At 38.9% G+C, this 25,044-nt stretch overlaps 1 protein-coding gene across 5 annotated transcripts in view; it reads left to right on the forward strand.

Annotated features, from left to right (window-relative positions):
• The window catches only part of RASGRP3 (RAS guanyl releasing protein 3), a 60,669-nt gene that overhangs the window by 16,566 nt on the left and 19,059 nt on the right, over window positions 1-25,044 (forward strand). For 4 of the 5 annotated variants that reach the window (XM_030499525.1, XM_030499523.1, XM_030499526.1 and 1 more), the window contains exons 2-9: window positions 14,812-15,001; window positions 16,495-16,597; window positions 17,236-17,298; window positions 18,528-18,659; window positions 19,934-20,081; window positions 22,262-22,435; window positions 22,857-22,973; window positions 23,278-23,553. In XM_030499525.1, coding sequence (XP_030355385.1) covers window positions 14,932-15,001; window positions 16,495-16,597; window positions 17,236-17,298; window positions 18,528-18,659; window positions 19,934-20,081; window positions 22,262-22,435; window positions 22,857-22,973; window positions 23,278-23,553 — 1,083 coding nt within the window. In that variant the 5' untranslated portion in view covers window positions 14,812-14,931. The remainder of the gene's footprint in view (window positions 1-14,811; window positions 15,002-16,494; window positions 16,598-17,235; window positions 17,299-18,527; window positions 18,660-19,933; window positions 20,082-22,261; window positions 22,436-22,856; window positions 22,974-23,277; window positions 23,554-25,044) is intronic. The other variant, XM_030499527.1, reaches the window with a different exon arrangement.

Consider the following 25,044-nt stretch of genomic DNA (forward strand, 5'->3'; position numbering starts at 1 on the left):
CATGTGGGACAAGGAGATTAACTGGTCCGCTGTCATTTTTTATTCTGGTCCCAGAATAACTTCCTTTTTCTTCAGAATTGTAGGAATTCTTCATTTTGGGTAAGACAATGTCACAGTATGCTTGTTTCCAGGCATTTTACGTTTGTGATAAATCTTCTCTGTTAAGCAAACTGCCCAGTCAGATGAAAAGGACTGTTGAAGGACCAGGCTTTTAATCTAAGTAAAACCCCAAATCCACAAGAAAATAGATAGGAGTTCAGAACGTTCCTGCTGTACCTTCCTTATCCCTGGCACAATTGCTCAAGTGCTCAGCCTTTTGAATATTCCCCCCCTTTATATTTGTGTAAGTCAAGGCAAGTCTGCACAGACATAAAGTACATTAATTAAATTTCAGCATGCTTTGTTTGGGAAAGTACTCAGCCCTTGCATTTCCCATTGATACATCACCAGAAAGTCCAACACCTAAGAGAAATTGTTCATCCTGGAATTTTTTTTATTACATACTAGAGCAGATTCAGTAACAGCGTGACCATTGCTGTCCCTCTGCAGAAGTTCAGTGCATACTCGTATCGCTGGAGAGCCATGTAAGGCTCCTGTTAAATCCTTTTCCTTTACTCTAAGGAAATGATCAGGACAGCCTTACAGTTCTCTGAATGGGCATATTTCTGCTCTGTAGCAAAACATCTAGCTAAAAAGTAACTGCAGTTTTGCCAGCCCCTCTCTTTAGTTGAAGATGCCATAATACAGAGGAGCCACTCCCAGGATGTTCCTGAATAAAGAGAGGAAACTACTTTTAAAAATACTGGAGTGATACGTAGGTGGTTTTCTTTTTTTCCTAACTTGTCCAGGCCTGGCTGTAGAACATTTGTACAGGTACTCTAAACAACTTGCACAGAATATTTTGCTGTTAACATATTTGTGGTATAATCTCTTTTAACTGCTAAATTTGATAGACTTGTTTTCACATTCTCTCTTTCTTTTAAAGTCAGGAATGGCAACATCTTAGACCCAAGTGTTTGAATAAAAAAGCTGAAACAAATTCTCAGGTCTTCTGATTTTTGCTCTTCATTGCTTTTCTCTGTGTTTTTTTCTATTCAGTGTGACTAGCCAGTGCAGTAGTACTGTTTCATTAATAGGTTTTCTTATTGGTATAACATATCTAAAAACCACCTGAAGACCAGACTAGAAGCATTGGGACAGGGAAGAACTTTTCTCTTGTAGTGAAGGTAAAAGAGTATCAGCAAAAAGCACTAGCAAATTCAACAGGTCAGACTTGGTGAGTCCAGTTCAAATGCAAAGACTAATCCTGCAAACACACAGGTATTTGCTGAGCTGACCTCATGAGTGGTCCCATCAGAAAATTCAGCTTACCTCTCTAAGTGTGTGTGGGGTCAGGATCAAAGTGTGGGTGTGTGGAAATACCCATATGACTGATGTTTACAGCTCAGCAGAAAATACGATTACCCCTGAGAATTACTCTGGTTGTTTTGGTAGCCATCTGCTGTCTCACTTCTCTGAATAACTGCTCCCCTTGCTGCAGTGTCCTCCAACCATATTCAAATAGGTGCAATGGTTTGACTGTCTGTACACTGTACTCTCCCACCTGTGATTTATGCATATTCTCTTTACTAATGATCTGGAGTTTCTCAGGAAAGGGGAGAAGGCTTCAATGTCTCAAGAACCTGCCAGGCATAATAATCTGTGCAAAATTAGTGAAACCTGAGTTATTCTTGTTCAGATACTTGATATATTCAGTTCTTACAAACAGAAAATAACTATATCATCACAAAGTAACACAAATTTAATATTAGTGATTCAACAGTATGTCTGCTTTGGGCTACCACAAAAGCCGTACCAAGCTTAATATAACAGTAGCTAATATATATTGATACTACATGTTATAACAATGCATTTCCATATACAACTCCTTCTGCTACTGTTAAAACTGCCTCTTTTTTCAACCCCTGCTATGGAAACAGATGTTCCACTCAGAGGAGCGGTGAGCTTGTGTGGGAGAGTCTGGAGTGTGGAAAGTGTGTGTAGGAACAGGATCTCCGAGATATACGAGGATTTTCCATTCCTTTTGAAGTATATTTTGCTCCCCATGCCTGAAACAGGTTGATTGTTTTCAAGGTAGAAATCAGTCTTAGAGGCTGATTTAGGTGAGTCATGCATGATATGGTCAAATAGATTGAACATGGCTTATGTAGAATGTATTTGTATGCTTGCTAAACTTCTTGATGAGTCTGCCTTTGACACATAACCAAAGTTGTATATATTCTTTGTCACGTTGCTATATTCTTTGTCATGCTCTTTAAAGAGGCATAACGTTTCTCCAGCTTAAACTCTGGTCTCACCAAATTGAATTTCCTTAATCTGAAGTAGTGTGATTACAGATAGATTTCCATTCATAACCTATAATTCACTTAGGTCCACCCAGTTCATAACCTTGCTGCTGGCTCATATGGCATGCATTGGTAAGTTCTGATTGTTTTGCAGTGACACAGTGTTTGAACCCAGAGCTTGTTTGGAAATTTCTGGTGTTGCTAGTGGGAAGCAAAAAAAACAGTTTATGCAAATATGGAATTTATTACCAATGGCGAAAATTACAACAGAATATCTTTGCTGAACTAGGTCCTGAGTCAACTTACTGTCTGGACCTATAGTGATTTTTGTCATCTGAATCAGAATAGCCATGACATTCCAGCCTTATCACACTGTTCATGAAATAGCTTCCTTATTAAAAGACTAATAATAACCTCCTCTGCTAAAGATGTCTTGCCTACTTTAGCTTGCTTACTCATGCTCTGCTTTACCAAATTCATGAACACATACTTCCTGGAACAGCTGCCACCCTTCCTAAAACTCTTGGTTTCCAGGCCCTGCCCTAATGACTGTGTGTATTTTAAAGAAGGCATTGGGGCAGGAACTGGAATTCACTTTTCCTCCCCCTCTTCTCCAGTGAGTACTCTTCTCCTTAAATTATATAGTCATGCTCTTGCTTGCTTTCTCCCTGCAGCCCAAAGAAACTTCATTATTTCATTTAATATGGAATTTCATTGATGTTCTGGGACTGGTAAATGTACCCTGTAGTCTCAACCAAGACAGTGGGAGATTTACAATCCTTCTGCTAGTGGGAAGAATTGATCCTGTACCTCTCACAGCTTTAAGGAGCATTCAAAGGTCTTGGATAAAGAGGTTGGGCACCAGAGCTGCACCTACCTAGTATGGGAGTGATGTGATAGGTGTGACAAGCAGATGCTTAACACAGCTTCTTGGCATTGCTGACTGTGATGGGATTCTCAAACCCATTGTCGGGCATTTGGAGACTTTAATATTTAAAATGCAGAGAGAGGTTAAAAGCTCTAGGCAGACACCTTCTGGTGTGGGGCGAGAAGTGAGGGACCAGGCTGAGAATCCCCCCTCTGGAGTCAGGCCCTGGAAGTGAAAGGAAGCCAGGATTTGGGAGCTTAATCCTTCTTCTGGTTTTAGACCTCGGCTCACATTGTGGAACCAAAATAAGAGAGGTGGGTTTCAGATTAATATAACTTAAGTAAAGGCAGTCTTGCAATTTGCTACATGTCTGTGTTTCAGAATCTGCTCTTTTTGGAATTCTTGCACTGATTTAACTTGATTCAGAAATTGGTGTAAACTCTGACTTGGGCGTGGTTATCTGGTATACTAGTGCTTTTATTATATAATCTGTTTCTGTAATTAAGCTTGAAAAGGAGTGAGCTGTTTTGAAAACCTGACTGCAATAGCAGTCAGCCTTTCAATGCAAAATACTGGGGGAGGGAAAGCAAGTCTCTAAGCCTCTACCTAAGGTTCTAAATCAAGACGTTCCTCACACCTCACTCCCTTTAATTTCCTCCCCTTACTTGACCACTTTTTTCACTTTATATTAGCTTTGCCATATAGCCACAGGATTTTTTTTCCTTCTTTTTAATCATTATCGGAGTTATGATCAGGAAATTCTGATAAGCTCCTTAAATTTGATAAATATATGCTAAGGAGTAAGTAGTTATGAGTTTCCTCTATAAACACAAAGCAAACAGGCTTGGATGAATTTAGTAAGTGTCTCCCAGGTTACTCATGAGCGCAACGGATATTTGGGATGGCTTGAACCAGCCATTGCAAAGGTGTTATACTACTGATTAACTGAAGGGTCTTTGTCTTCACAGCCAAAAAGATAGTTGGCAGAGTATGTGATTCTGAGCTGTTACAGCTGCAGCAACTGCTCTTCTTGCTTTGCAGATAATGGTGCATCTTTGTCACAGCATCTCTTCAAAGTATGCATTTTGGGATTTTCTACGGATCTTACTTTTTAGGTAGAAAATACAGGTTGCATTGCAAATACGTGAGCTTTAGAGAGTTAATGTTGCATCTTAAGACATGAGCATTGCAAACTTAACCAGTGGGGTTTGGTAAGGTTTGCTTCTCTGAAGTCCTATTGTAGCAATGTGTTCTGTGGTTGTGGAAGCAGGCTATTTATGTAGCTGCAATCCTGTGTTAAACATTCTTTCATATAATAAATATTTAACTACAAAAATAATATTAGCAAACTAAAGATCAAAATTACTTGTTTAATGTATTACTTATTAAGGCAGGGGCCGTAAGATGCTCTTCCTATTTTTTTTCTTTGAGCTAGATCTTTTTTTTACATTGCTCCTTCCCCTTTTTCTAATTGTCTTGCTGTTATGTATATTTTTATATATAGCACCCTCTTCAGATGAGCTTGTTTCAAGCCTTTTGATGAGACATTTCTGTGTTGCCATTACTCTGTTTTTAAAGAAGACATTTAACTTGTTGGCTGCAAACTGTCTTATTGTTTGGAAGGTACATGGTTATTAATAAAAATTACTCTGTTCCAAAAGCTTGGATATAGGAACCGACTGTGATGACGCTATTCTCATATCCTGTACTCTGTAGACTTCTTCTCATATTGTAAACAGTTTTAGAGGTTTGCTGTGTGTCTTCATATGATTGTACTAACCTGCGTGTGTTTCTTAGTAGATTGCTTAGTAAGAAAACAAGGATTAGTCAGCTGACTGACAGTTGCTTTGTTACCTCTGAACTAAAGTACAAAATCTAGTCAGACACACTAGAAAAAGCAAATAATCTCTTCCATGTTCTTCTCTGCTGGAGGCTTACTGTTTTAAAAGCCTCTGAACTGACTTAAGAAACACTGTATGCCTATTAAAATATTTTCTTTTCATCATTAGGAAATCTGAAGCTGTCATTGTTTTACCCATCTTCCCAAGGGAAACTCATATGAAATAATTAGATGTAAGGAACTGTTTATGTATTTTGATGTCCAGCATCTGCTGACAGAATTTCACAAAGAAAGTAAGATGCTGGATCTCTCCTGACCTCCAGGCTGTGTTTCTACTCTACCAGCTTTTCTGCACACCTACTCACCTGTGAGTTGTGAGTCATCAGTGACTTCAGATGCAAAACCGTAGCACTGCACAAGGCAAGGCATGCATCCCTAGTTCATGTGGGTGTGCAGTAGACAGCAATTTGCATGAATTCCTAAGATCATGCAGCAGGTCAATCTAGTGTCATGTGTGTCTGTCAGTGTTTTCTAGCGTACCATTTTAATTTGCATCCTCTCTTTGAAGAGCAACTGCTCTCAAATGAATGGGAAGCTGCCACCAGGAAGTGAGAAGGGTTACTGGCCATTAGCAACTGGTCCAGTCTCTCTCCTTGTCTGGGACCTATTAGCACTTTTGTGGGCAAACAGCAGTTACATGTGAACCATTCATCAAAGGGAAAACGAAGAACGGTGCCATTAGAAATGTGCCGTAATAGCCAAATGAGCAAAAGGAGCTAAAGTTCTGTCCTGCCCCTGTCCTTTTAACTCTGTCTTGCTCCATCTCAGACATCCAGCTTCCCATTACTTAAGCCTCTAAAAGCCTCTTCCTGCCTTTATTGTTTTGCCAGTTGCTGCCTTCAATTTACTGCACTGATAAGTACTTCCCAGGCTGTAAATGTGTGGTCCAGATATTTCTGAAGCCGACCTCTGTTTTGAGTGTAGTCACAAGAGGAAAGGTCAGCAGTAAAACTGCTCTTGCTACAGGGGGAGGCAACTCCTCACATCAGGATAGGTATAGGTTGTGAATTTATGGGGAGAGAACTGAGATAATGTGTGGGACAATAGGGCTGAAGAAGAAAAAATAAACACGCACTTAACCTCCCCTCTTCACAAGGTGATACCTTTGCTTTTATTAGATGTAAAGTAACTGCAGTTATTCTTCAGTTTGGGGAATGCTAGAAACCAGAAAGAATGAGAAATCACGTATGTTCATTGATGCTAGAAATGATAGCAGGTAGTTAGGAAGTGTTGAAGTCTCCCTTCACTGGTATCTGTGACTCCAAATAATTGTATCTTTTCTCAATACGACATAGCTGCAAAGATGGAAAAGGAAAGAGGGGATGTGTTTTAACAACTTGCTCTTTGGGATACTTGGCTATAATCTCTACTGTTCAGGTGACCAGCACAAGCCTGTAGAGCTTTCCGTGCTTAAGAAGCTCCATATGTGTCTATAATTCTTGTGGTATCATTATAATGTGTGGCACAGATGTTTGCAATGAGGCTGTCTACCAGTGTGGGCCTGGAAAGCATTGTGCCATGAGCAGTTAGTCTACAACGGGAAATAACTGGAAATTACAGAATTATATGGAGTGAAAAAGTTTCTTCCAAGGGAAAATTGATTTGGAAGCCATGGGTTTATCAGACAAGAACCTTGATACCAAACTTACTGAATTTTAATACAAGTTAGAGGCTCTTGTGGTTCTTCTTTGCCTTAAAATTGATGGAAAAGTGGTACGAAACTGAAAGCAGTGCTGACTCTTCAAGCTGTCGTAACTCTTGGAAGATTTAACACCTTCAAAAAAGACACTACCCAGGAATTCTGCTACTATAGAAGAATTTTGGTTTAGTTAAAAATAAGACAAAATAAGCTTTATGGGAGGAAAATATAGATCTCCAAGCTGAATATATCAGAAGGTCTGACTAAATAGGGCCCAGGTTTTCTTAGTAATCAAATTAATAAAGAAATGTGATTTTCCCAGCTTGGCTTTAAGATACTATAGCTGGGAAAGGTAAATAATAATAAAATATTAAAATATTTTGTAACATATGATAATATATATGCTGGGTCTTTGCCTTTCAGAACTGAAGGGCTGGTTATTTCCCCATAGTTTTGGGGTTTTTTAAATAACTGAAAAAATATTATTTCTTGAGCTGGTCCAGTCTCATTAAAGGCACATAACATTGTAACCAGACAAGAATATATGATGATAAGGTGTTCTTTTTCCTCTAACTTGACCTATGTGACTACGTTGACAAAGCAGTCTTAGTTATGAAAGGCTGTAAAGAGTTCTATGCAAGTCGGAGTAGCCAAGGTGCTTGCCAAGAGTTTCTCTGAAGGCTTAAAGGCAGTAGTATAACTTATAAGAGGTATTGACGGTGTATTGATTTGGTTTCTGAAAGAAAGGTTGAGTTAGCATATGTGAACTCTTCCTGTCAGCTGTCCTCTCCCAGTGGGTTGTACTTTGGTGCTGGAGATCTCTAACATGTTTGAAAGGCAAAGATTCCTAGAAGAGCTGCATCCCCTGGTGCCGCACACATTAAAAAAATGCCTGATATTTGTAACTTTATTTTTGCTTTACTGAGAGTAGCAAAACAGTTTTCATGACAAATCTACTAAGAAGTGTGGCTGAAAGTTTCTGTCTTCCTTTAGCTCTTCCTTTTAACCTCATGTATTCTGAGCAATTGTACTACCTTGACCCATGGAAGTAAGATGTCATAATCATAGTACCTGGAACAACTCAAGGATGTATGTTCAGATTTTACTGCCATTATTAGCCAGAGTTACAGTTGTAGCAGTAAATGCCCACACGGTAAATTGAGGAAACAAATATAGAAGTGAATGGTATGAAGTACGAAAAAGTATGGTAGATAACCAGTTCCATAAAATGCTGGAATTGCAATTGAAAATGAAACCTTTGTTGTTTTCACAAGTCTAGTTATCAAGTTATCTGTTATTTTAGAAGGTTATAAATAAGGAAACCTGGGGGGTTCTGTGTCTCTGAAATCATCTTGGTTATATTTCACAGAAAGAGATAAGAATGCTAAATAAAATGCTGTCTAAGCAGCTCAAGCCTTAATCAAGCAACTTTCAGATTACCAACAGTATTTGCTCATGTGACTGTCCATTAGCATTCCTCATGATTTCTCTCAGCTTCTCTTTTATGTTTGGCTAGCATGTATTGTACCCCCCATGAACTTCTACAAGGCATTATGTGGCTCCAAGATAATAGTTTGGTAGTGTATAGGAGTGGATGCACATATCCAGTTGGTTTCTTACCTATGGTCCTATTCATTTAACCTCTGTTCCTACAGAAAAGTAGATGTCTAGGCCCTGAAATAATTTACAATAGCCTTCTTATGTTAATTGGGTGACCTGTGATGACCCAAAAGTAAATATTTTGGTCAGTGGACACTTCTCTCAAAATTAAACATAATGAAATACATTTTGACAATTTGTAACTTGCATACCTTTCTGCTAAGGCAACAAATGCTCATTTCTTAGAGGCCATATTGGATGTAAATGGCCAGGTTTTGGCAGCAGAGGGGCTGCAGGCATGGCATCTGTGGGAGATCAGGGGCTGCCCTGTGTTGGACACAGCCATTTCCAGATGTCTTTGCAAGGGACCCATTTCAGGCCACAGCTCAGCTGAGCCCATCAGCCAGGTTGGTGGCATCTCTGTGAAAACATATTTAAGAAAAGGCAGAAAATGTTGAGGGAGTGGGAACATGGAGAGAAAAGGGAATGGAGAGGAGAAGAGAAGAACAAAGGGAATGACAAGGTAAGAGGATGAGGAGGTGCTTCGTGGCAGAGCACGTACTTCCCTGAAAGGACTGTGGCCTGTGGATAAGCCCATGCCAGAGCAGGTACCCCTTTTAAGGGACTATGGCCCATAGAGGACCCATGCTGCAGCATAGGACAAGAGTAAGAAGGAAGGAGCAGCTGAGAGAAACTACCGTGTACCAACCCTGACCTCCTGTACTGCTCATTGCCTCACTGAGGTGACCGGGTGCAATCTGCAACAGTAACGGGAGAAGGAGAGGTGTCTGGAGTGAAGCTGAGCCTGGGAAAGAGGAGGAAAGGTGTTTAAATGTTTGTCTTCTTTGTTTCCCAATACCCAAACCAGTAATTAAATACTTATGTTAATTGGCAATGAAGTTCTAAGTTTTTTAAGTTTTACAGAGATGACACTGCTTTGGGATGGGCAAATCAAATGAAGTAGGTGAAACTTTATCCCATGGGGTCTGTAGAGCTGTGGAGCCACTAACATCCCCTGTGCAGTGTCTGTCATTAACATGAGGTTTGGCTTTAGTCATCTACCAGCAGTATACACTTAGCCATTCCACATTCTCTCCCCTTTTCAGACACTAGCATCTGTCCAGTCTTTTGAAGTTCCCCTTTGATCCAGAAAAAAAGTGAATCAAAGTAATAAGGTGTAGACATTTACTGTGGTTTATAGTGTAACTACTGTCTGAAGGTATGTAGCAAAGGTGAATGAGTACTGGTAAGACACACTGGATGAATCCAAGGCCTTCCTGCCCGCAGCAAGGCTTATATTTTGCATTCATGAAGCAGTGCCACAGTCTATTTTTTGTGTCCTCGCTCCACATGACAAACATCACTGGTAAGCCAGATGTTCCATCCTGCAGCCAGCTACATGTGATTCTTGAGGTCATGGACTGGGACAGAAGGGTGGCATTAGGCTGCCTGACAGCTCAGCATCGCTGCCTTTTCCTGCCTAGCACAGCTTCAGCATATGTTAGACACTGAAGAAATCTAACCACATATACCACTTGCTCAGAGTTTTCTAGGAATGGACTTGTGTGTACTGTAATAAATAAACTGGTACTGACCACCTACAAGAAATATTTCGTAGCTTGGAGAAAAAAAACTGCAGGAGCTTCATGTATTAGGCAACCAAAGACCTGTGTTGACTTGAGCCCAAACAGAAGTCTCGATTGCACCTGTGTAGGCAAAGGTGCAGCCATTATGTGTCCCACTGGGGTTCTTATTATGGTAATTACCTTAATCACAAGAAAGGGCCTCATTGTGAGAACCTCTACTACATCTACAGGGTAGCAGATGAACTCTGTCCTGAAGAGCTTGCCATGGACATGAGCAATACAGGATAAAGGAAGAAGGTGTAGCAAGGGAAGTTAAACTTTAAAGGTAAACCCTTAAGCCTTCTCATGAGACTCTCAATTTCTTCTCGGCTTCTTTTTCTGAGTACTGCTCCTGATCCGATTTCCCTGTTCAGTTGCTCACATTTAGCACTTCTTCTCCAGCAGCTAGGTGGAAGCCGTTTGATGCAAGCATTCAGTGATGTGTTGTGTAGGCTTGGAGGAGGGGGGAAATGAGGGGAGGTCTGGCTTACTTAAACTCCCAAGAAAGCCCTAATCTTGTAAAGAATATGAGTCTCCTGTGTGCATCCTGGAAAGTTTATGGATAAACTGAGACCCATAGAGGTGCCTCTGTGTAAAAGTTGAACTGTTTGTGTGTGGCTCTATTTATTGTCCCTAAGTAGAAGGAAAATAGCCCACTTTTAATTAATTGAGAAAACGCTACATGTGCATTTACTTTGGCTTGGATAAAAAGCTGTTTAAATTTCATTTAGCTAAGTAAATATTTCTCTGTATGTCAAATTTAAGCCTATTTAAACCCAACTTATTGGTTTAGCTTGCACCTGTAATCAATAGAAATTGTTTGAAATCCATATGAAAGTGCCCACACAAGGATTTGTGCTGGCTTGACATTTTAATATTAGTTAAACTGCTGTAGCTTGTAGGTGTGGACCTCCCCTTAGTAGCCTCCAGCAGTAAAAGTGATGTCTTTTGGTTTTACTAACTACAGTAGGCAACATTTAAAACTTGGCTGCATGTTGCCCACTACTTGGTAGTTTGCATAAGACCAGAAGTTTGCTGGCGGAGTGTCCTTTGAAAAACTAATGTATTACACCTGACCACAGCTGTCTCAAGAGCTCAAAGCCTATACACTTGTTTCAAATACGTCTGTCAAGACAGTCCACAATAAAGCTGCCTCAAGACTTCCAAAATGTTGAACACAAAATGCAATTATAGTGCACAAGAGCACTAGGGAAAGCCATCTGCTCAAAGTAACTATCTGTGTGCATGTGGCAGTCGATGTGATGGCAAGAGGGACCGTCAAGGAAGGGATTCATGTTTTGTAGTTCAAGCCATCACAAACTACTAACTTCAGGGCATATCACTGTAGATGTTTCTGTTTCCCCCTAAGTAGGAAGTGCATATCCCATAATGGTAATATCTCATGAAATGAAGTATGACATGCCTGATATCATGACATGGTTCATAGAAATATTATGGTTGTATTTATTACCTAAATGAAGGGGGTTCTTTAGAGCTTTAGGCTTTGAGGAAGTGCTAAGGTATATGTTGATCATATTCCTACTGCCCTACCCTTCACCCATCCCTGAGTATCACCCTGAAATCTCTTCCCAGCATGTGGCAGGTTACCAGTAAGACTTGCAGTAGAGATTGTCATTTCAAGTGGCCTGACTAAGAAATCAGAGTGGGTGGCTGTGGAGGATTGTGTGCCTCCTGTGTCCTTAATATAGCCTGTGGAGGATTTTGTGTCTCCTGCGTCCTTCATAGAGCCTCTGTTAACCACAGTAAACCCAATAGGATTTATAATTCTATCATAAGGAGAAAAAAAATTATTATAGTATGCAGTAATTTGCTAACTGCGATCTCATTGAGTGAGCTGTTTTTCTTACCCAGCTTTCCTGAATACTCCTAAAACAGCTGGATGGCAATGAGATATTTCAGAGTTGTGTTGAGAAGCACCTGAGGGCATAGATTTTCTAGGTTATCTTTATTTGGAAGTCCAAATGCACCTTTGCCAATCATTTTTTAATAGTAACTGCTTATTTCAAAAGTTTTTAATTCTTTACATGTAGAAAAGCTCTGCTATGATTTTATTTTCTTTTTTCTTTTTGTGCTTTTCTTGTATTGAACTATCAGAATACAAGTTATTTAATTTATGTAGATGAACTTTATAGTTGTATTTTACTCATCCATCACTAGAGCTGGTGGTGTGGTTGGAAACCATTGTGGCATGATATAGACAAGATGTTTATTGTTCTAGTAGAACAGCAGTGCTTAATTATACAAATAATGATGTAATGGATGTGGTTGTTGGAGTCTGCAGCCAAGAGATGTGATGTCAGGGTTTGGCTGAACTGTAGATATGTAGCTTAGCCCCAGTCAACCAGTTCTTTCTCCCATGGAAATGTTTTATTCTTCTTTTAGAAACATTATGAGAATAAAACCCCTTATTGGTCAGATAGGCTGTTTGAGGGAGTGGTACCGTAGCATCAGGATCTCGGTATCTACTAGTTATGTAGTTGTCATATAATTTTAAAAAAAATCCCACAGTTTTACAGAGCATTACTTGTTAATTACTATATGGCTACCTCTATAGTGTTTCCAGCAGAAGACAGATTATAGTCTCCTATGCTATATATTATGGAGGATGCTAATTCTAACAAAACTGAAAAGCCACATCAAATCTCTTCCTCCCCTACATTTCATGCTCAGCAATTTGCAGGGGATAGGCAGAAAATGCAATAGCTTTTCTCAGTTATATTTTTGAAGAGTGGACTAAAAAATATTTTTTAATAGCCAATGTAAAATTTATTATATTTTTCTCTTCTAAAAATCCTAAGTCAGATGAAGTTGGAAAAGCTAGATAAGCTCCATGAAAAATCAAGCCAGTAATTTAAGCACTTAGAGAAGGATTTGGAGATGGTCGAAAAGGACAAATTATACTCAAAGTGAGATTCTAGCAAAAGGTGGCAAAGTACACATCTGTGATCTTGAAAAAACAGTGTTTAGCTGCTGGCTAACTCTCAAAGCAAGTAAACAAAGCACATGCTCTGCTTACTTTTTTCACTTCAAATACATAAACAGTCTTGGGAAGAACGACTGAACTCAGGGTAACCCTGGCTCATATGTGGCCTGACCAGCAGGTTAGAGAGCTGCATTCTCTCTCTGGTCTACTTCAGGCAACTTTGGCTCTTGTGTGATGGCGCAACTCTAGAAGTAGGAGTTGAGGCTGCCCAGCTTAGCCCTAGAGATAACTGTTAGGATGTTTTCTGCTAGAATGCTAAGCATGTGTTCAAACCCACTGTGTACCCACCTTCCCCTTTTTCTTCAGTGAGTGCTCTGACTACTTACTGTTTTGTGAAAGGAAGAGTTTTCCCCTGATTCATGGCAAATAAGAGCTCTGCACGATCCCTGGAAAAACAGGCATGTTCCTTCAAGAGGGGGTTCTGCACCACCAAAGTCAGAGAGAGGAAAGTGCTTTCTTCAAGCTAGGAGGAAGGCACGGATGGGGCAGGATTGAATGATTGCACCTCTCTGCTCATGTTTCCTGTCGCCTGACCTGGGCTGCAGAATAGCGTGTGCACTGACTTGTAGAAGAGACCGACCCCCACCTTGCTACAATCTCCTTCCAGGTAGTTGCAGATAAGGACAAGGTCTCTCCTGAGCTTTCTTTTCTCCAGCTATACAATCCTAGTTCCTTCAGCTGTTCCTCATAAGACTTGTATCTTTGGTTGAATGGTATCTTTTGAAGATTTTCCAAGTGAAACATTGTTGCATTCTTAGAGCAGCTTGAGCCCTGCAGGACTCTGAAGCTAGGTCTGTCTTAGAATCACAGAACAGCTTGGGTTGGAAGGGAACTTAAAAACAATCTAGTTCCAACCCGCCTGCCATGGGCAGGGACACCTTCCACTAGAGCAGGTTGCTCCAAGCCCCGTCCAACCTGGCCTTGAACACTGCCAGGGATGTGGCAGCCACTTCTTTGGGCAACTTGGTTTAGTGCCTCACCATCCTCATAGTGAAGAACTTCTTCCTAATATTTAATATAAATCTCTCCTCTTTCAGTTTAAAGCCATTCCCCCTTGTCCTATCACTACATGCCCTTGTAAAAAGTCCCTCTCCAGCTTTCCTATAGGCCTTCTTCAGGTATTGGAAGGCTGCTATAACTGAAATAGGAAAAAAGGTACTCTTGTACAGAGGGTAAACTTGTAACAGATATTTTGTGCATCTTCAGGTAAATGGATATTTGATAATTAAATGCATAGTAGATTAATGGTACAATTTAGAAGTTTCTGCATGAGTTCAGCTTTCTGAGTGGTCAGCTACCATGAGATTTATTTTAAAAAGCTGTAGGGACTGATTTTAAGGTTCTCTGAAAAATCGCCTCCTAGTTTAATGTTTGCTGTGAACTTCATTAAACATTTTATGCAGTCTGTGCTAATTAAGACCATTAGCATTACCATGAACTGGTAAGCTTAGAGGAAAAAAAAAAAAGGTTATGCTTAAAAACGTAAAAGCAGTGTTAGTAACAAAAAGCGACTTATCAAGTGTAAATAAAATGACCTGAACAAAATGTGCATCATTGTACATGCATGTCCTCATTTACCATCTGGTTTCTGGTTTATGACCCTATCTATAGATTTATTTTGTGCTAGTGGACAAACAATTGGACAACACTTAAAAACACAAGCTGGAATGTAGGTGTTGAAACGTGGACAGTAGAGAAAGCTAACAACAATCTTTCACGTGCTCTGTATCATGTGGGGAAAAAAACAGTTTATAGAAAAGATTAGCTGAACTGTAAACATTGCATCCTGATAAGTCTTCCACGTAATTGTGATTTCTTTTACTTTCTCCAGATTTTCCCTAAAGTCCAGCTAAGAACACAACCGACAAAATAAAGTGAAAAAGCTGTGCAGCTGAAGAAGCATCATTCTACTTCGTGAAAATGTCCCTTATTTTTTGACAACTAAAGGACAATGGGGTCAAACACACTTGGGAAGGCTGCAACATTGGATGAGCTTTTGAACGCTTGTATTGAAATGTTTGGTATGCGTTTTCAATATTTTACTTTGCTGTTCCTGAAGTTCATCTTACAACATAACCCCTGCTGTTCTCTGATTTAGCCAGTCTTTCCCTTGGCAAACAACATTTCTGTTCAGTAAATTTTTCCATGTTTCATTTTGGCCCAGAATCACATGAGCCAGAATTTTAATCACATGCATACTGTATTAAATTTTCATAATACAGATAATGCACAATGGTGAGCATAGTGGTTTTTAAAATGCTGGCCTTCACCAAGAGAAGTGTTCAACTGAATTATTCAAGGAGTTATTTCTGGCATTGATCTTTGTCTTAAGTGGTTACACAGCTGTATTTCTGACCAGTCATTTTTTTGAAAGGTTTTCTGAAGCATCATGGAATAATTGACATGAATATGACTTAAGGCTCATGTAATCTTTTTGCTCTTATTAAACTGTGATGTACCAGGTCTGAGAGAAGTGATGAAATAGACTTTGATTCATAGCACCATTAATCATGACATATGCCACATTGCAGTCAGATGAGTTCATGGATGGTCTTAAATAGTTTGAAATGGGGCCTTAATTCACAAAGCTACATTTAGGTTCTTTTGAAATGCAGGACAGCTTTTGGTTGGAATGAGGTATTAATTGGTTTCCCTTGCAGAAAGAAACAAGTATCTAAAGGTGAGAGAGATTAAATAATTGAGGGACAAACAGGCCTTGCTACTGACTGTAGTGGATCCCTGTATATGCATTTCTACAGACCGCAATCAAACCTGTTGTTCTAAAATCTAATGAAAGTATTATCAGAGCCTATATACTTATTGTCTTCTGGAAATCATGCCTCTCTTCCCTGTATACACACTCTCTTGACAAGTGTAGTGCCTGTGTGGTTCCTGTTTCACACATGCGTATAACCTAAAAGAGTGACATACAGAGAATAATCCAAGATTGCAGATGATCAGGAAGACTGATGGTCAACTAGCCTGCCAGGGAATAACTTTCTGTAGTTTCAGTGGCCATATTGCAAAGACACCTTGGTCTGTAAAGCAGCTGGAGATGGGACTCTGAGCACAGATGTGAGCTGCTGCTTTGACATTGAATTAGTTGAGGCAGATCCCTTTTTTAACAATCTAATTGTTAACATAAAGCTATAAAGCTGCACTAAAATGCATATTGGAAGTGGTTGTACATAAATCATCTCCCCACGCTTTTGGTGGACTAATTTCGGTTTCTTTCTTTGGATTACTGGCAGTCTCTTTGTATAACATTTAGCATAGTACTGTCCCTGCCCTGTTTTATTTTAGCTATGGCCCATTATCTGCACTGTTTACCTAGCACTACAATTTGAAATAGCTGCCACTAAAGGAGCATTTTTGTGGTTTGGTATTATTTCCTACCTATTTGGTGGATAATAAGCCAACATTTCCACTTTTGATCTTTCTATTTGACTCTGCTTACAGAATAAAAGCTCTCCTCTGTTCATGAATTATGTGGTTAACTCTTTCATTTTTGCAGATGACAAAGGAAATAGGTGCTCCAACCATTTGCCAAGAACTTTTCTTTTAATGCACCGGTGGTATCTGCCTTCCACAGAGCTGGCTGGCAAGCTTCTGTCCACATATCCTTTCACAAAGTCTTGGAAATCAACATTACGATGTCAAAAGCAGATTGTTTCTGTGACAACATGTAAAAATGTGTCAATTAGTCAATGACAAATAAGGTTCGGAGGTGAATTTTTTTCAACCTGAACGATGGAAGTCTGAGAGCTGCTTTATGCTACTGCTTGTGGACCCTTTCAGTATGTACAAGCATACTGAGGCATACTTCGCATTAATTTTGAGTATGTGGCCAAGATAACTTTTCAAATGTATCATGGCAGGCTGGCCTTTGACTACTGTGAACTTTCAGTGGTAGCTAAGCACCTACGTGTCATTTACACCTCTCAAAAAAAATCAGTAATCATAAGTATTATCACATTTGGTTAGCGAGAGCTGGCAAGAAACCCTCCAGCAGAATATTCAGAATAGTAGAATAGAGACATTTTTGCTAGCGCAAAAAATGAAGTGGCAGTCAGGAAATGGTCTTCATCCCTGAAGATGCTGTGAAAGTGAATGAAATATCAGAGCATACTGTGGTTATCTCAAGAAGAAAAGTTTTATACCGGTTTTTATTCAGCTGGCCTAGTGTTAGAGTCTTCTGTGGTTAAAAAGAACATTACTGAATCAAGGCACACAAAGCTTTCTTTAACTAGCATACATATAGAGATGCCAATGGGGAGAACTGCAATGAATTCAGATTAAAAATCTGTTATTTCATGAGGTAAGTATGCTTCTGATCCTCTAACATTTTGGTTTTATGCCTCTGTGAATACTATCAATGCAATTTCTTCTTTCTGTAAAGATTAAAACTAAACCATGGAAATATGAAAATATAAAGCTTTGCTTTTTGTTTGTTTGGTTGGTTGGGTTTGTTTCTGGCTTTTTTTTTTTTTTTTTTTTTTTACTTGATCTCCAGTCCATAGTAAAGAATGAATTTCTCTGATTTGAAAACAATTAAGTTGAGCCTTTCAGCCTTTAAGACACACTGCATTGAGCTATAAAGGTGTTTGAAAGTGCTATGATTTACCTGATGTTGGAGTGTAGCATCTCTTAGAGGAAGACTAGTTCAATGCCACACAGAGGAGAGACGTATTTTGCTTCCAGATGTAATCTAGTGTAGTAGAGGAAGATTGTCTCTGGGCTGTCAACTTTACACAATCCCTACATGATTTATGGTGACAGGACTGTGTTAATGATGCCAGTTTGACTCTTTGACCATTGCAGGTCAAGTATGTTCTGATCCCTGCACCGACTGTCTCTGACCTTGTTTGTATGTGACATCTTTCATGTGTGAAGCTGTGCTTATGTAGGAACATTTCTCCATAAAAGAGAAAGCATGAATTTTTAAGTTAACATGACATAGTCTGCTTCCCTCAAACATTTTTTTCTTCCTTCTTCTGGACTAAGTTGTATCACTGTGAAGAAAGGCAAGGGGGGCTTATTGATAACAGGACTGATAGAGCCTTTTCCATCCCCACTTAAATAGCAGAGGAGACATCTTATTTACATGAATATCATGGTAAAACTGCCACTCAAATTCACATTTTTATTTTCATCGAAAAATCTTTTCTGAGCAGACAGAGTGTGTCACTTGGACAAGGGTGCTAAGTGCAAATGTCATTTGGGTTTCCTGGCAGCCTGAATCAGGACGTGTGTGTGCCTTTTGTGTGTGCAGCTGAGACATCACTTTAATTCTGCATTTCAGTACAACACTGCTGTGTTGTGCTGTGGTAAGTTAACCAAAGGAAATTATATGATAAAGTGGCTTTTGCCACTTCAGTGTCACAGATAATTACAGAAGCAACAGGCTGAGGTAGTCTACCCTCTCTGCCCAAAGACCAGTGGGTCTAAAAGAAGTCCTATTAAATAAAATGTAGGTACATATATGCAGACACTTAATGTTACACCTGAATCCCTGGGCATGTCTTAACTGCTGTCTTTGGATTTCAGATACTGGATTTTGGAATTTCCTGCAGAGTTTAACTTGGATCTTGGGCTGATTCGTTTGACTGAAGAGTTTCGAGAAGTAGCCAGCCAGCTTGGATATGAGGATCACATCCACCTCATTGATATCTCCAGCATGTAAGGAAGTCATGACCTTCAACGTCGTTCTCTCTGACCCTGTAATGGTAGAATTCCAGTTCAGTGCAAAACATAAAAATGTTAAGGGCCATCTTGAGTGCGTAAAAAGCAGTTACAAGAAGATTATATTGTCTTCTAAATTTGAAGTTACTACAAATTTGAAATTCTAGTTGGAGTGTCAGAGTACAGAAAAGATTCTTATCTGTGTGTAAGTTTTTAATATAAATGGGAAACAAATAATTTTCCTGACAAAGCTAGTGCCAATTAAGTGATTAATATTACTTTTTTTCCTATAATTTTTCATACAGAATGACAAGCAAAGCAGTGACTTGCATGTTGTGTAAATCTTGCATTTTCTCAGGGAAGCTTTTTTGTTCTCTCATAAGTAACCTGTTAATTTTTTTTGATGGCTTTCTGCGTATTTCTTTTCTATGATTTAACTGGATACTCTTTAGCATTCACATTTGTAGTTTTATTGCATCAAAATGATTACTGTACTATTTCCTTGACACACTGAAGTGAAAGTTACCTTTTAAACATCACCAGACAGGTTTTTGTATCTCACCTGATTTTGTAAGTTTTCTTTTAAAATGTGGCATATGCATAGTGATTTTTCCTTACTTAAAAATGGCATAGTAACCTGGAAGGACAGCACTATTATTCTCAATGAAGTTTGCAAGACTTCCTGCAAGAACAATACCAGTGAAATTACATAAATATTGCCTCTTAAATCTTCATTTTAAAATATTACTAGCAAACTTTCTGCTCTCTGAAGTGCTTTTACTGTATATGGATAGAAATTATTCCATTTCTTGCAAGCAAATGATTTGCCTTTTTGTCCACCCATTTACTTTTGTTAGCTGTTTGACTGACTCTTTCTGTTGTTCCGTTATTTCATGGACCTGTGATTTTACAGAGTAAAAATTAATCCTTGATATTATTCAAGTCTTTCTTTTATTTTGTATCAGAATTTGTTGTGACCTGTTCTTCTATTTCCAAATCATTTTTTAATTATGACTTCCTGTATCATAGAGAACATCATCTGTGTTCAGATAGAAACCTGCTATTATTTATCATTTGCACTAACGCCTCTGAAACTCTTCTATTATGCACCTGAATGGGTCTTACTCTGAGTGTCAGTTATGTGCTGGATGTCACAGATCAGAAAGCTCATGGTCTGTCTTTTGGTAATTTTACACTATGTGTGCAAATTGCGGGCTACACTCACATATACCTATACAGAATCGAGAATTATACCTATTTTTCTGTTGCAGTCCTTCCTATGACTGGATGAGAAGAGTTACACAGAGAAAGAGGATTTCCAAGAAAGGAAAAGCCTGCCTGCTGTTTGACCATCTGGAGCCCATTGAGCTAGCTGAACATCTTACTTTTCTGGAGCATAAATCTTTCAGGAGAATTTCTGTAAGCCTACAGCTTTGTCACTTGCAATTAGGAGCCTGTCCTTGAAGAGTGTTCTCATGGTTTAACATTTATGACTTTTTTCCCCTCTACATTTCAGTGTAGTATATCTTTATAATCCTTCATATGATGTACACAGACATGCCTGTACGAGCTCTTCCTTGATCTTTTCATGACTGATGCTTTTAGTGACAGAAGTTTAGGGATTGTTTTTGACAAATACTAGGCAAAAATTACTGCTAAAAGCCACTGCAACTATGTGTTGCAGCAATTGATTAAACTAATACTAGTGTTCAAAATCTTCAGTTTTGGTTTGGTTTGGTTTTTCCTCTGAGAAAATAGTTAATTACTTTTCAGTAAACATCAGAGACTTTGCAATGAACAATTTCTGAAGAGTTTGAAATATACATACTCCTGTAGTCTCTGTTCACTCCCAACCACTTCTTCATAAACTGTCCTTTCATTTGCCAACTTAGGATCAGAAGATAATTCTGGTTGGAAGGGTCTCTAGGCCAACCTCCTGCCTGAAGCAGGGTCAGCTTTGAGACAGATCATGTTCCTCAGGGACTTCACCAGTTGGGTCTTGAATAATGCAAGAGACTGCGCAACTTCTCTTTCCTCATTTTCCCATATTGGCACTGAGGAGAATTCAGATACACTTGCTTCTTTTCACAGAGGATTGTACACGAACAAGAGGCAAAAATGGATGAAAATGGAAGTAGAAGCTAAAGCAAAACAAAGGAGTAATCCAGATGCCAAAAGAAATGCTGATTTCTAATGGCAAATATCCATATGAAAAGGTCACATGATGCCACTGTATCTGGTGGCAAATGGAAGCAGTAAATGCTCAAGATGACAAGTTCTCTTCAGGGGAAAAAAAAAAAGAGACTTCTAAAAATGTTTAGGAGCATGAAAGAAATCAAACTACAAAACCAAGAAAAATACATGAGGTTATTTGTTTCAAGAGAGGAAGGAAAGAGAGATCAATGAGGAGCTGAGACCAGTCTAAACAGAATCACTTTTGACATCATCTAATAACGTTCAAAGGTTTATTACTCTAGACTTCAAATCATGGGAAAACACCCTACCGTGATCTGTGCAAGGCTAACCCTAAACAAGGAGGGAGGAACAAGAAAAATGGCATGGATTTCTAACTAGACTCAAGATATCTTTTAATTCCTTTGGGAATTCCAGAAAGAAAACTCAGACCTGCAATTAATTTTCTTTTTTCCTGGTTGTTCCTAATTTGTTAATTCTTTGGCTTGAATTTTGCAATGTCAGATGTTTCTCTGCAACTAATTAGAGTTAATTAATCTTTTACTATTTGTTATCTCAAAGCTATGTAATTGTAGAACATGATTATTCTGAATCCTGTCTTTGGTTTTACCCATTTAAAAAAATATGGGGGGAGAAGAATGGAGGAGAAGGAAGGGCGGTGGTAACTATAACAGAAAATATTTTAAAGTAACTGAACACTGAAATAATGTTTATCTGCAGTTCTGAGACAAGTATCTGCTGTGTTAGAGTGTATGCCATCATATGGTCTTCCAGCAGGCAATTTTTGATCAGCTAGAACACCAACAAATGTGTGTTGGCTGACATTGCTAGCAAGCTAAATTTATGTCGTAAGCTTCTGAAAATCTGTCTTTAAGGGACAGCTGAAAAATTTTTTCAAACATTTAGGGAAATCTAATTCTTGGGAGCCATACTTCTCCCATGTAGAACCACATCCACGAACACACAGAGCACGAACAATAACATCAAAAGGAGCAGGATTTATCAGAAGCAGCTCCTTGTGAAACGGAATTTTTTTACATAAGAAGAAAATGGATGCACAGTTAAGATAATTCCTATCGAGTATCATGCCATGAAGATATCAAGTCAAGCTACACAGAATAAAACGCTGTAAGTGTTGACTAAATTATGGGAAAGATAATTCTATGGAAGTAGTAAACATGCTCATCATGCAGGCTCCTGTATTACCTCACACACAAAACCTGAAGTTTTAGGCTGATATTTCCACAACAACAACAAAAAAACTTTAAAGAGAGAACTGAGTTGCAGCAGGATCTGCAGACCCTGAGTCTGTCACTTTCTAAACAACAGGAGCAAAAAATAAAATCAGTTTCAGCTTGATTCTTAAATTGTTCACTTTTTTACTGAAAATGCCTTCCCTTTGTTAGTTCACAGACTACCAAAGCTATGTGATCCATGGCTGCTTGGAGAACAATCTTACTTTGGAGAGATCTATTGCTTTATTTAATGGTATCTCCAAATGGGTCCAGCTCATGGTTCTCAGCAAACCAACACCCCAGCAAAGGGCAGAAGTAATCACAAAGTTTATCAATGTTGCACAGGTAAGTCTTACATATGAGTTTTTTTCTTCCAGTATAAAGCAATAATATAAATAGAAATTGCAGTAAACAAATGAACTGGATGCTCTTTGTGCTGTTTCCTCAGTGAATAGCCTGTTCAACATCACTGCACGTTATTTGTTCAGGTGGGGTATATCTGTGTTTTTTAATTAGCAGACATAACTATAAAGTAATTTTTCTTCATTGTATTCTAGTTGACAACTGTCACTACTGTGTGTTTCTTGCAGAGCTAAGCTAACTAAATAAATTCTGATGCTGAACCATTCTGGTTTGTCTCCTGGTTTTAATGATTTCTGCTTTAGCAGTGACGGATTGTCTCTTCTACCTTGTTGTGTTTGACATGAGATAGCTGCTACATGTATTTCCTTGACTTTTAATTATCCATGATCAATCTCTCCTGTAGAAGCTCCTTCACCTCCAGAACTTCAACACACTGATGGCAGTTGTGGGAGGTCTAAGCCACAGCTCTATTTCTCGTCTGAAAGAAACTCATTCTCATCTCTCTTCAGAAGTCACAAAGGTATGGTGGATTCCACAATATAGAGATACTGAGCAGAGCATCACCTCTCTGAGGTCTGATGGGTTCTGCAGTGCAGGTGCCTCACCAGCACAATACTTGGATCATGGCAGGGCATCCACAAAGGCACTTTAGTTGCATTTCTCTTGGTGAAAAAGGATCAGCTCATGGAGATCCTCTGCTTGATTGACTGTGCCAGAGAGGAAATTAACACTTGTTACCCTGACATGAGCTGGGCTCATTTAAACCAGATTAAGGAAATGCTATGAATGCTTTCACAGAGACTTGCTTCTCTGGCTGTTTTTAGGACTGGAACGAAATGACAGAGCTGGTCTCTTCCAATGGAAACTACTGCAACTACCGCAAGGCTTTTGCTGACTGTGTTGGCTTCAAAATTCCTATTTTAGGAGTTCATTTGAAAGACTTGATTGCAGTCCATGTCATTTTTCCTGACTGGATAGATGAGAACAAAGTTAACATAGTGAAAATGCAACAGCTTTCCATCACCTTGAGTGAACTAGTTTCCCTGCAGACTTCCTCTCATCATTTAGAGCCTAATATGGATTTAATTAACCTGCTAACCGTAAGTATTGAGCATGTTTCAGTTAATTTCTGTTATTCAGATGTTGAATGTCAGTAGGAATATTCATATCCATAGAGGTAAGTACACGTTGTTATTCCAGTTTTGTAAAAGAAAATGGAGACAATACAAAACAGAAACAAGTGCACTTGAGGTTGAATAAAAACAAAGAGTTTCATTACTGTAGTATGCAATCGCTGGAAGCAGCAATGGGATTGTTATAAATTAATTATACTCAGAATGACAGAAAAGGGCTGTATTTGTGTTAGAAGTAAAAACTAAGTTCTGAGCACTTAGAATTGAGGCTTATGTCTCCTGCGCAAAGATCAGCTGATGTGTTGACATGGACACACACGTGGAATTCCAAGTTGGACATCACTCTGCTCTTGCTCCACCGTGCTTCATGTGTGACATAGTACTCTTCCTATCCAGTAAATAAAAATGCTCTTAAATGTTGTTAAACAGCTCCTGCAACCCTTACTCTTTCTCCTCTCCTCCCCCCTTGGCAGTGGCTACATTTGTGGAGGTTTGAAACTTGCACATACAAATTACAGATAAGGACTTAAAAGTCCCATTTCAAAACAAAGTGAGATTTCAAAAAGACTAAATAAAACGTGTTTTTTGAAAGCTGCAACTGACCATGCTAAAAGGAATGAATTTTCAATCCCCTTTTTGATAATTGAGTACGACCAGTACTTTTTCGCTTATGTGAAATACTTTGATGTATCCATTCCTAACATAACTGCTGACTGTGCTTACAGCTGAGCCAATCTGATTGTAAATAAATGAAGTTACATGCTGCAATGTTGATTCCAGACCTGATCACGGATTAAAATTAACTTGTGCTGCTTTTACCTATTAGTATGATTCCATGGTGGTACCTTTTAGTAATGATGGAGACAGCCATGGGCATCCTAGGTAGACAGCTGTAGGTATCCTAAAACCTTTCCAAGGTAATTCTGTCTTTACAGTAATCACTGGAAGTGTAGTTGTGGGTCAAGTACGTTTGATAGTGTGGCAGTTTGACTTAAGATGGTGACTCCTGGAAAGGAAAAAAATCAAAGTTCAACAAAAAGTTCCTAGACCAGACCTTTGGTACATATCATAATTCTCATTTTTCTTCTAGTATGTAGGGTTTTTCCTCATTTGTACATATGAATAGAATACTGTTTTCTGTTTTCCCTTTTTTTTTTTTTTTTTACAGTGTCCTCTTCATCTACCATATAAGTCATTACTCTTTAAATGTTTCTGTCCACCTTTCTGTTAATAAGAAAGTTTTACATTATAGCCTGGGATCAGAGAAAAAGAAGAAAAGCTAGCGTTGCAGCCCAAAGCTGACAAGAACTGCTAACTAAAAATAATTGACCTTGCTACATGCAAATGGTCTTTTAGCAGACTTAGCCTCCCTTGCTGCCAAGGTCATCCTGTTTCCAGAGCCTGAAGAAATAATTATTTCATTCATTGCTAGGTCTTCCCTCTCTAATGTAAACCATA

The sequence above is a fragment of the Strigops habroptila genome, chromosome 10, assembly GCF_004027225.2.
Source record: "Strigops habroptila isolate Jane chromosome 10, bStrHab1.2.pri, whole genome shotgun sequence".
In the NCBI taxonomy this organism is placed as follows: domain Eukaryota; kingdom Metazoa; phylum Chordata; class Aves; order Psittaciformes; family Psittacidae; genus Strigops; species Strigops habroptila.